Source organism: Mchenga conophoros, linkage group LG5, assembly GCF_057382185.1.
Source record: "Mchenga conophoros isolate Kocher_MC1m ecotype Shallow Benthic linkage group LG5, M_conophoros_male_GT1.1, whole genome shotgun sequence".
Taxonomy (NCBI): Eukaryota; Metazoa; Chordata; class Actinopteri; order Cichliformes; family Cichlidae; genus Mchenga; species Mchenga conophoros.
In genome coordinates this window covers 21,730,541-21,743,344 of record NC_140530.1, presented here as the reverse complement: position 1 = coordinate 21,743,344, position 12,804 = coordinate 21,730,541, and the positions used below count along the sequence as shown (strand labels likewise).

At 39.5% G+C, this 12,804-nt stretch overlaps 1 protein-coding gene across 1 annotated transcript; it reads right to left on the bottom strand.

Moving 5' to 3' along the window:
• Nucleotides 1–2,970: 2,970 nt before the first annotated feature.
• On the bottom strand, nt 2,971–11,391 carry LOC146574497 (aminoacylase-1A-like). The gene is made up of 15 exons (XM_085274203.1): nt 11,245–11,391; nt 10,780–10,925; nt 9,880–9,944; nt 9,671–9,775; nt 9,483–9,577; nt 9,209–9,285; nt 8,257–8,346; nt 6,543–6,599; nt 6,361–6,434; nt 6,214–6,263; nt 5,400–5,544; nt 5,008–5,076; nt 4,843–4,922; nt 3,666–3,726; nt 2,971–3,530 (listed from the first exon to the last, which is right to left on the bottom strand). The coding sequence occupies exons 2-15, from the start codon at nt 10,904–10,906 to the stop codon at nt 3,366–3,368; spliced, it is 1,260 nt and encodes a 419-aa protein (XP_085130329.1). The 5' UTR covers nt 10,907–10,925; nt 11,245–11,391; the 3' UTR covers nt 2,971–3,365.
• Nucleotides 11,392–12,804: the final 1,413 nt, after the last annotated feature.

Sequence of the window (12,804 nt, the reverse complement as noted above, 5' to 3'; positions counted from 1 at the left end):
CATCACATGAAGATTTGCTCTCTCCCCCAGCACAGTCTCAAGAGTGAGGAGGTGTTATCAGGAGATGGGCCACTGCACAAGGACAACTGGACAAGGCTGTAGAAGGGCATCAGCAGCAGGACTAGTATCTGCTTCTTTGTGTGAAGAGGATCAGGAAGGGGACTGCAAGAACCCAACATAATGACCTCCTGCAGGATACTCATGTGTATATTTCTGTCCAAACTGTCAGAACCAAACTGCATGAGGGTCCTTTAGTGAGACCTGTTTTGACATCCCTTTCTCCAGAGAACACCAAAATTAGTTTCTGCCACTGGTGCCTGTTCCTTTTCACATATGATGTTGCAGGTAGCGTAGACATTTGCCACGGTGTCTCCGTGCTCTTTCATGCCCGTCACGTGTGCTCAAACCAAGAGATCACTTCCTTATGATTTAGGTGATAAGTTAAAGTCAAAGTCAGAGACAGTACTTAAGCTCATCCCATTTTCATGCAATCTGTCAGATGCACAGGAACACAGCCCAGAATAAGTCTGGCAATGGTAGACTACAAAATGATGTAACATATACTGTATCAGCCAGGCATTTGGACATGCTCTATATAAGAAAAGGAGATTTTAAAATGCAGGGAAATGAATTAAGCATCAAAATGTGCGGTGAGACAGAGAATGTGTAGAAACTAAGAAGTTAAAAAACAGATGTGCGGACATGGGTCTCAAATATATTATATCAAATAACTGTTATTCTTTTATGGCCTATTTAAGAATAGAAATCTCTCTTTTAAAAAAAAGAGAGATTTCTATACTTAAATAGCTTAAATATGGAGCTTCTTTCTTCAGCCAAGGCCTATACAAGAAAAATGTTTTTTGGAAAACTACTAAATTAACTACCTTCAAAACACAGATTTGGATTTTTGTAGATAAATTTCCTTATCTGAGTAAAAACAATTAAAAAAAAACAGATGATCGCAGTGGCTGTTGAACTACAAGCCCTGAGAGAGTTAGCTCCTTCGATTACAAAAGGGTTTGGATGTATTTACCACCAAAGGACAGCTGTAGTTGCACTGCAGTGGAGCAGCAGAGCCATTCAGCTGTGTGATTTACACTGTGCATATAGCCCTTCATACACTGCAGCATCTGCGAGTATTAACAGCTCTCCCCAGAAGCAAGAAAACCATGGAAGTGAAACTCATTACAGCCTTGCTATATGTACACCAAAGCTACTTTACGGATACTGATAGAGAAAATGTTTTTCAGACTGCCTCTCAGTTCTTGTTTACAATTTTATTTCTATAAATCTTCAGGCTTTACTTGGTCCATTAATTGTAAAAGGTCTTTGAGAGCTGTTCATGAATTATGATCATAATCCTGGAAACGCCACAGTAGGGTGTGTGCACAGACCTTGTGAATCAGGTAAAATCTCCCCATGTGGGCAGGCACCCTGCTCAGAGACCACAATTAAGTGGGGATCAACTGTCGAGCAATTTTCGTTTCCAAGGAAAAAACATGTATACAAATTACTGACTCTGGTACCACATATAATAAAGGCTTTCCTGAAATACTGAAACAGCGAAGTTGTCATTGACAAACTGTTTAACAGCACCTATGTTTCCCCACAGCCCGGCATTCAGAAGCTCGGCAGCTGACCCGACAGGATGGCTGCACCTTTTCCCCCCCCTCTGGGAGGAAGGATCTGGGTTCAGCTTTTATTCGGCTCCCTGATGGCCCCATGTGCTAATACTGCTGTCACGTCCTGGGGAGAGAGAGAAGACTAATTACTGACTGCACTCGCTTCCTGCCAGTCCCCCTCTGAGAGCCATACACTGTTAATTAGACGACAATACCAACGAGAGCTGCACTGTGGATGAGGCCGACCTTTACCTCATGTAAATAGCATTAAAAATCAAAATACATTTTTAATTCCTCATTGCCATTATTCCATCTGTATTTCATAACATCCTTCTTTACAGAGTTTTTCCCTTTTTAACCATCCAAGTAAAGTGAATAAAAAAATCACTTTCTATTTAAGGGACACGCTAAATAAAAACACAATTTTAATCTGGCTGGGTGAGCAGAGATTTTAACTGTAGGCCAGTTTTACACCTTTCTGTCTTACAGATTTTAAAATGATGCATTCTGATTTAGTGATTCCCTCTGGCCAACACATTAGATATCTGTCTGATATTTTAAATATGATTTTTAGCCACAGACTTTCTGTGAAACTGCACTCAGGCTCTGGAATAAAAGCTAATTGCAGCATACTGACATGCTCACAATGAGATCACCGTAAGCACAAACACAGTAATGCCACCATTTTACTTTAGGTTGCTAGAGCGCTAATGTTTGCTAGTAAGCACTACACCTAAAGCATAAATGATGCTGATGGAATATTTTGGGTGGGTGAGGATAATACTGGGTGAATAAATATCAGGACCAAAGAAAAATCAAAGCACCAAATCAAATTTCCTGCAGACATTTATATTTTACCTATTATCGCAACTGCCACCTATCTGTGGTCCACTATCACCAAATTTAGGAGGATGAATCCAGTGAGACATTTCTGCATTTTATAGTGTTGCGTTCCTTTAGGAGGCAAACCCATGTTGTGCATTTTGTGAAATACGAGCTCTAGCTCCATCTTGCTGTTAACAGGTGATAAAAAAAAGCAGCCTTTAGGAACATAATGGTGAAATTAAGTGGGGGGGAAAAGCTGGATTTTTGTTTGGGGTCCACTTTGTGATTATCTTGAGGCTACAAATGGATTCAGTGTTTTATTGATGTGATTATTTTAAGTGTTATTGCTGGACCTTTAACCAGATGTTTGGAGGTTAAATGCCTCCCCCAAAGGCAATCAGAAGTGTTCTTTCATAAAACAACAGCAATTCTGCCTCTAATTAATAGGTCTAATTAAACCGAGTGTTAACGTGGCATCAGGCATGTCTCTCCTGTTTGTGTAGCAGAAAACAGGACAGTGACAGTAGTGAAGAAATACATTTATTCAGTTTGACTTTTGGTTAATTAAAATTTTCTGTCATCTAAAATTTTAGATTTGGTTTAATTAGAAACTGGCAATCAAAAGCCTCTTCAGCTTTCACTTGAGTTCTTTAAATGAACTGATTTACACAACAGGCATTAATCCTTCAAAAAAAAGGTACACTCAATCTCAACGCTAACATAAAGGATGCTAAGACTTGCTGCTGTGCTGAGTAAAGCAAAGCTTAGTGTGACTTCATCCTGAGAATCAAAAAGATAAACAGTACCAAAGGCTCAGTGCTCCGTTTAATGATATACTCTTTGGTAATCTTTGATAATTCCTCAAGTTAAATAGTCAGATAATCTGGTAAATATGTTTTAGAAAGGATTAAATTATGTCTAAGCCTCATTGGGAAGGGCAGCAACGCTGGCAAGAGCCGGGATGATCCTCTCGTACACGCTGATGCCTTTCAGGAAGACTTGCTCGTTCAGATACTCGTTGTGATCATGCAGCAGGATCGGCGTCCGGTTCATTGGAGAAAAGCCAATCGCAGGGATGCCCACCTAGATCATTAAACAAACATTATTTAAAACACAAGAACTGATTTCATCCAGTAATGTCAATAAAAGAAAAACCTCAAATGACTCTCAGAAGAAAATTTCCTCTATTTACAAACTCAAGTCAGTTCTTAAACTCACCGCACGGATGAAACGGCTATCTGTGGCAGCAGGAAAGATCTCCTTCTTCAAAGTCATATTCCTAGAGTGGAGATGATCATATGAGACGTGGCTGTTGATTACACAGTATGCTCCTGTTTTTAGCTGAAACTATATGGATAAGATGTTTTTAAACGTGTGCAAAAAGTGTCACTGCCTATATTGGAAATGCTTGCAAAGCATAAGTAAAAACTCATATATATGTAAATCTCCCTGAATAACATATTAAATGAAAAAGAAAATTCTAGTGTTTCACAGCTCCACAAGTATCTGTGACAAACCTTTCCAAGCACAAGGAGCAAATTGTGAGAGTTGTGTGAACATTTGCAGCTAATGTGTGAAGACTCATAGAGCGGATATTTAAAAAAAAAAAAAGAAGAAGAAAAGAAAAAAAAGTTATGTAAGCAGATTACAAGGATATAAAATTCAGTTTTGCCATAAACTAATACAGCAGATCATTTTTATTTAAAATCTTAAATTATTAATTGTTCAACAGTAAGATGAACACATACTATTTGAAGAATCACCAGAGTTAGCAGCTGCAGATGAAGCCAAAACAAAGGTTTAAGCTGTGACCACTACACAACACTGCACACCTATCAGCCAAAACACTGACACGGGGAAGTAAAAAACACTGATCATCTGGTTACAATGACGATTCAAGACTCTTTATTGTCATTATGCAAGCATAACAAAATTAAAGCAATACTCCCTCACATGGAGAAAAGAAGACTTAACATAAATATACTGAGACAATAAAAATACAAAATACAATACTTTAACAGCCCACAATAAATGTTGGACCCTTGTGGAGATAAAATCACTCAAACACTGCTGCAGCCCTTAGCCCACCATAGTATAAGCACTGCATGTCAGCAGCGGTCGCTTTTTTGTACTGGTTTTCATCTTTGCTTTGTGCAGTCAGCTTTGTATTCTACTAAGACAAAGATCTTACAGATGTGTGCCGTCATTTGTGTTGGGGTGTGGGGTTGTAGCCTCAGGTTTATATTGTTAAATAGTGATGTAGTAATCTGATGGCATCTTAATGTGACAGATGCAAATCAGAGTAGAATTGTGGCTAAATGTCGTCACTTTCACAGACTCGTGAAAACAGCAGCGTTATGTATTCCAGGTTTGAAAAAGGATTTAGTCCACTCACATTTCTTTGCAGGAAGCACTGAAGGCATTCCACCATGGATCACTCTCATCTGTGGATGTGATATTCTGGTTCATGTGTTTCTACAACAGATACCAGCTGATTTAGACCATCTGACCATCAGAACAAACCAACAGCAGTCTTAGAGTTGAGAGCAAGCACACTGACCTGAGCAAAATCATAGGTGACATCTTCTCCTGCTTCCTTACACCACTGCTTGATCTGTCTCTCAAACTCCTGGTACAGTGGTAATTTAAAAGTCAATGTGGAGTACTATGACACTTGCAGCCATGTGCATAATTGTACGAAGGAGTTACACAAACACATAAATGGTAAATGGTAAATGGCCTGCATTTGTATAGCGCTTTTCTAGTCCATAGGACCCCAAAGCGCTTTACACTACATTCAGTCATTCACCCATTCACACACACATTCACACACTGGCGATGGCAAGCTACATTGTAGCCACAGCTGCCCTGGGGCGCACTGACAGAGGCGAGGCTGCCGGACACAGGCGCCACCGGGCCCTCTGACCACCACCACATAAACCACTTACGCACCTGTAGATTTACTGTAGGTGGTATTCTTAGGTCAAAGCTGACGTCCATTTCAGCCGGGATGACATTGTAGGCCACGCCCCCTTTGACCATAGTCATATTTACTGTGGTGACGTCACCAAGTGTAAAACACTCACTGGTATTTAGCCTGAGGAGAGAGAAGGTAATAATGCAAAACAGACCAAAATGCAACTTTGAATCAAACACAACTGCATTTTATAAAAGTTTATATTTTATTTAATGGTCTCTTCCCAATTATCTATGGGACACAAAGACAACTGATGAGCAGTATTTGACAATTAATACATTATTGCTTCCATTTCTGTAGTTTTTTAATGGTTACAGTGAATTTAGAGGTAATGTGCCAGAAGACACCTTTTTAAAATATTTTCCTTTAGTTATGTTGAATCGTTCATGAGAGACTGAGCAATTGAATTTCCACAACCCAATTATGTCATACATTTCTAGGCATCCAAAAGTGTAAATATTTATCTAATGTCCTGAATACTGTGTGAAAAAAAAAAACAGAAAAAAGTTTTTAAATAAATAAATATAGGCTACTCACATTTATGACATGTAAAGATAAATTAGAAGTTCTTAATGTCTACACAGTTCATTAAAGCATGCTGCTATGGGACAAATTAGCTGCAAATAGACCTACAAGCAAATTAACCCATCCTCTGTACAATTGAAATTGATTTACACACTTTTGTGAGCAGGTTTTGGGATAACCTATCACCTCAAACTAACTCCAAAGAGATCTATTATAGAGGAAATCTAGGACCTGCTTACACTACCAAAGTGTAAATTTCCTCACCTGTGTTTTTCCTTCTCTCTGAAGTCCAGGAAGGAGTTCATGACATGGCGCTATAAGAAAGTGAAAAGATAAGTGTTGTTACTGACACTTTCCTTTAGTCCTGTTTTCAACCGCTTTATTAACCAGTAACATTGTACAGATAAGTACCAGCTTCTCAGCTGCTGTATTCTCCACAAACCGAGACCCATGACCTGGACTGCCTGGGCAATGGACAGTAATCCCTGAAAGCAGAGGTAATCCTGCTTGATTCAAGACACGTTTTATCATCTAACCAGTAATTCAAAACTAATTTAAGTTGAGGTTTCAATTTCTGTGTATTTTGTACTTACACCAGGGGTTCCTTTCCCCATAAAACACAGTGAACGCATCAGTGGGATTGGCCAAACCTGCAGAGTATGCAGAAAAAACTCAAATACACTTTGATCCATCCATTTTTCTCCACTCATCCAATTCAGGAACAAGGATGGGAACGGAAGCCCATCCCAGCTGCCACAGGGCAAGAGGCAGGGTACACCCCCCAGAGACAGAAAATCATGCACTCTCATATTGACACTTGCAAGTCACTAGTTAATTTAGTATCACAATGAATCTAACCTCATGCACAAGAACATGGAAACTCCAGTTCAAGATGTACTGACTCCCATTTCTGAGCAGACATAACCAAACACTGGAATCTCTTGATGTTTGGATGTCAAATTTAAACCCAGTGAAGACATTTATGAAGGCATATGAGGCAAAAGTCTAACATCTTCACTATTTTTAGTCGAAAAATATTTCAGGAAGTGTTCTTATCTGTATTGAAACCTAAAACTTTCTAGATTATCATGAAAAAAAAAAAGAGATTAAAAACTATTACATTTTTTTTTACTTTGTAAACTGTGTCTATTTTTTTTAATTACTGTGGTTTTATAACAAAGGGAATTAACAATCATTTGAAGCACATTTGTCAGCCAGCATCACTGGCTGGCCACTTTTCTATCTAGCAGTCGCTGTTAATCAGCTTGCTGTTGCATTCTCTCTTATTGTGTTTACGTCTGATCAAACCAAACACTGGCTCTGTTATAAACTCAGCCATGCAGGCAAGTTTGTTTTTATCTTTGGCATGAATAATGTAAAAAAAAAAAAAAAAGCAATTTACATATATAATCTGAAATTTTCAGACCTGCATTTACTCATTTTTTTAAAGGTCTCAGTGAAAAAGTCAAGAAGTTCAGAACTTTTTGAACTGATGTTACTGACACCAATTAAAAAGTAAAATCACACAACAACACAACGAAGTTACAATCCCGACTTAATGGTCTCACCCATCCTAAGAGAGAGAAAAACAGGAAGCCCAGTTAGTGCTGATCACAAAGAAAAAACACCCATATAAACACTTCCAAACCTCCCAGAGTAACACTTCTCCTTTCTCCAGAAAGTGTGTAAGGTTGAGGCTGAATCAGTTCGGGAAGATAAGGGAAGGTCTGAACACAGAGTATAACATAAAAGAATATGGACAGAAAATTACTAATATATGTGAAAGAAAAATAAGTAAATGCCAAATTTGATTTATAATTTATACATTTGAATTATAATCTTCCCCCATTAAAAAAAAACTTATTAAAAATAATGTAGTGGGTTTCAGGATTAAACCACTCTTCTATATGACATCAAAGAGAAAAGATAAAATCAAATGTTTGAAAAAGAAAGAAAATAAGGGAAAGGCTAGTAAAGACCGCCAACAACAAAGACATTCTCTAAATCCTTTTATTTCACTACAGCATGATCAATTCTCAAATTTAAATGTGTAGGTTTTTATTGTTAGTCTCTTCCCTTCATTAGCTTAGTTTTACTAGGTGCTCTTGTTATGGATACCTGCAGTTTTATCTTGTTTCAAAAGTAAAAGGATTTTCTGTGGAAATAATTCAAACTAAATAAATAACAAGTATTTTTAACTCACTCATACACTTTGGCATGTTCAATATTTTGATTTTGATTCATTTACTTTTGAAAAAGAATACAAAGGCTGCTTTATCTTTAACTGTATCTCTTTATTTTTTTTACCTTCATCAAGGGCAAAGCCGATGTTTAACTTGTGAAACTCTGGCTGCTTCACAAATGTCTCCATCCCCTTGTAGCCTCCAACTTCCTCATCTAAAAAAATAAGTAAATAAATAAGTGACTACAACCTAACAAGACTCGGAGAACAAACTTCATCCTTATTACTTGGATTCAATGATTATGGCTGATTAGACATCTGCTCGGGACGAAGCTGGGAGGAGCAATGCTGGCAACAATGTAAACTCCCAGGAGCCAGTGCCTCCGCTCCACGCTGGCACAGTGCAGAAATGTTGCTGAAAGGGGTGCTGTTTCAGTTTAATTTATTCAGACTTGAATCAAAGCCTTTGTGTGGAAAGCAGACAATAAATACCGTACAACATGTACAAACAGATGCAGGAAACAAAGCGTACTTGTACGCACATATTTAACATGTCTGTACTGGATAAATGTGAATAGACAAAGTCCTGCTGTTAAAGTTTACATCTCCACAACCTAGGAGATAATGTTTAACACACTGTGTGTTTTCCTACCCATCTACACTGTTAACAGACCCCCTAATAAGAGTCCACTTAATATGCATTTCCTGTTTTTATGATATCTTGAGGTGTCTCTGGCAGAGTGACAGGTCAGAGTTAATCTTAGATTGAGCACATGTGTTTGGCTGACCAAAGGTAAAACTCATCTCCTTTGTGTTTAATGAGTACAAGACTACAGTTTGTGATCAGTCTTTATCCCTGTTAAAGAATTACTGAAGCTGCATCATAAGCAGTTAACAACAACAGGAGAATGAGGATGGTATCAGTCACACACTGTATGTGTTTTTACTGTCCTAGCATTACTAATTAAGGAGTAATCAGTCACAGTAAGTAAAAATACCCATGAGCCTGTATTAACAATATGTAAAGACATTACAAACAATTTAAAAACAGAATGGAGAGGCATATTAAAATCTTACCAGGAACAAACATGAGATGGAGAGTGCGTGTCGGTTTCCATCCCCTCGCCTTCAGCCTCCTGACTGCCTGGATGTACCTACACAGAACAAAGTGAACGCAGCAGATATATGACAGGAACAAGGACGAGAGTGTGAACTGACAGTATGCAGGCTGAGTGAGCGGGTGTTAAATCGGGTGTTTCTCATAGAAACATAAATACAAGAGAGCATCACAACAACACTAGAGCACAAATCCTGTTTAATAAAGCAAGTTATCAAGGCAGGTTATACCCACTGTATAGTTACACATTTCATGTCCTGTGATCCACGGGCATAAATGTTGCCCTCTGCATCTTTGAAAGCACTGAAAGCATCGTACTTCCAATGTTCCTGGAGAAAAGATTGATATCAAATCTGTTTTTTTCAGGTCTGTTACAGGTGATAACAGGATTGTAGCGCCATACAGTGAGACCGATGTCATACCTGATAAACAGGTACAACATCTGTGTGGGAATTCAGCAAGATGGACTTCAAGGTGGGATTCGTTCCCTCCCATGTCATGATGGATATGACTCTACCTGGAAAAACCTAAAAGGAGCAGGGACAGGAAAAGGATCTTTTTATTATTAATGTTATGTCCACTGTATCATGTAAACAACTGCTCTCTGAACGTAGCCATCAATGTCACACACCTCGATCTTCTTCAAGGGTAGCTCAAGCTCCTCCGCTATTCTGTCAAGGAACCTAAGAGCAGCATCTATGAAAGAATAAACAAACAACAAGACATCGCACTCAAGCATTAATAATTGAGTGAAAATTCTCAGTCACAGCTCCTGCTGCTGGACTTTGACAAGCCTTCTCCTGTCATCATTGCATTTTCAGCCACTCTTAGATGTGCATGTGAAAAGCAGTCTAGCTAGCCAGTCACACTCTCTCACTTTTTCTATGATTATTAACTCTCTCAGAGCAACTGGAACACAAACCCTGTTTAACATGGTTGCTGTAAAACAGGGTGAAATATATTTCCAACAAGGATCTAACTGCACGGGACGCATTTCACAACCGTAAACAGGGTCGTAATGCCTCCAAATAGTTGTTTGGAAAATGATCCATCCCCAGGGTCACATGTTTTTTGCCTCATGGCTGTTGCTTTTATTTTTTCTACTCCTGAGACTCAGCACAAGGTGTAACCACTGAACTGAAAACTTTACATAACAGCTCAGCGTTTAAGAACATCTGTTACATGCATAACTGTGAGCATTTAATGTTTAACTGACACAGATAAGAAGTGAACTTTGATTACTTTTTCTCTTTGAAGAAAGACAATGATGCCACTGATACGAAAAAATCCATGTTACAGTTTCTCAAAGGAAGCACAGATACTGTTTACAATACATTTATTATTATACTATATAAAGAAACAGCATTTGTCGAACATAATCTTAAAGGAAAACCACAGAGAAACAAGACATGAAAAAGATCATTAGTCAAGCAGCGGTTTGGGGTCTATTAAAGACAACTGCATCCCAAAATTCAATTGCGCCATATCGCTAAAGGTCACGAACTGAGCTCATGTAATACAAGTCTCTCACCATAGTCGGGCTCTGGGTGCACAGTTCTGAGCCGGAGGTAGTCTCTAAAAAGAGACACGGAGGGGTCTTCACCCTCAGGAAAGCGCTGTCCGCCTCCAACACCTGGACCGTCTTTGTCAGGCAGCATGGTTCGACTTATCCTCTGCCTGAGGACATAGGAGGCAACACACGGCATGTCACAGTGATAACACGCCAGGTTCATGTGGCAAATATCTGTTCTTTATCTGGCACAGACATGACGCTAAATCCGTTTATCACTGTCTCCCTTTTACCGCTGCCATGACCTTACCTGCTTAAAACACCTCAGCTCGGGTCCTGATAAAAGCTAGCTAGCCTCAAGCGAGTTGACTTATTGTCCCTGTCTTTTGGCACAGGCTCCAGCAGCGGAGATTACAGGACGGCAAATAGCGCAGTGTTATTTACTCCACCTTATTTTAATACTTATTATTACTTGTTATTACTCACCCTCTCCAGCCACGCAAGCTCCTACGACCCAGGTAACCAGGTTTGTGACAGTGTGTGGCGTGTGTGTTACTGTGTATCAGCTGACATGCTGCTGGCTTCCTGCCCTTCAAAATAAAAGTCTACTAGCTGTGGTAACTACAATGAATTTGCATTTTCTGCCTTTCTGTTTCACACATTTGAAAGACACATTTTAATGCTATCGCCCCGTACTGACACGCTTTCAGGTTTTCCGATCGTGGCTCAAGAGTTGGCAGTTCGTCTTGTAATCGGAAGGTTGCAAGACCTTCCGAACGCCAGGTTCGAGCCCCGGCGTCCTTGGGCAAGACACTTCACCCGTTGCCTACTGGTGGTGGTCAGAGGGCCCGGTGGTGCCAGTGTCCGGCAGCCTCGCCTCTGTCAGTGCGCCCCAGGGTGGCTGTGGCTACAATGTAGCTTGTCATCACCAGTGTGTGAATGGGTGGATGACTGAATGTAGTGTAAAGCGCTTTGGGGTCCATAGTGACTAAATAAAAGCGCTATACAAATACAGGCCATTTACTATTACCATTCTTTTCCCTTTAGGGGTCGCTACAGCCGATCATATTCTTCCATCCCGCCCAAGTTCGAGCATCCTCCTCTGTCACATCAGCCCTGCATGTCCTCCTTCACTGCATGCATGGATCATCTCCATGGTCTTCCCTTTTTTCTCCCGCCTGGCAGCTCCATCTTCATAATCTTATGTCCAGTTTACCCACTATCCCTCCTCTGCACATGTCCAAACCATCTCAACGTTTATCTCCAAAGCACTCATGAGCTTTCTCTGATATAAAGGCTTGATTTAAGTAAATTTATTTATTTTACTAATTTACTTATTGAGAGGTTTCTTCCCATATAATTTCCTTTGCATTGTTTTATATCTTGTATGCTTTGAATGTATGTATTACATTTTTAAAATTAAAATACAAATTTAATACCAGACACTTCAGTTGGCATATACATATGTGGATTTATGTGCACATGCAGTCTGTGCATGTACACACATGAATAATTTTGTTCCTTAAATAAATGGCATTGTTTCACTGCTGACTGATATCCTGCTCAGTATCTTTTGCTCCCTGCTTTTAAATCAGATGTCACTCTCAACATGCCAGAAAGGACCAGAAACTCAAGTTGAAACTAGAACTTAAATTGTGAAAGCAGGCTGATTGGTGAGCTACCAGACAGTTACTCATTTAATCGTCTCCATCCTGGTCTGCCACCACCAGCTCGACCTCCTGTCTTTTTGTCAGTATCAGTCTCCAAATCATACATCATAGCAGGTCTCACTACCATCTTGTAAATCTTCTCTTGCATCTATTTTTTTGTTGCTCATCTCCACCCACTCCACCCTGCCTGCACTCTCTATTTCACCCCTCTTTTGCACTGTCCATTACTTTGAATGACCAACTAACCAGAGGTATTTCTTGCAGCTCATTCACCTACACTACCTGTGAGATCTATGCGACTTCACCATTCCACCTGCCTCCCTTTCGTTCATTAATTTTATTTTAATTTGGGGCCTGGATAAAAAAAAAGTACAAA

Coding starts and splice junctions, on each gene's coding strand:
- LOC146574497 (XM_085274203.1), bottom strand. CDS start 10,906: ATGCTGCCTGACAAAGACGGTCCAGGTGTTGGAGGCGGACAGCGCTTT. Junction 4,923..5,007: donor TCACCTATGATTTTGCTCAG/GTCAGTGTGCTT, acceptor TATCTGTTGTAG/AAACACATGAACCAGAATAT. Junction 3,531..3,665: donor ATAGCCGTTTCATCCGTGCG/GTGAGTTTAAGA, acceptor TTAATGATCTAG/GTGGGCATCCCTGCGATTGG.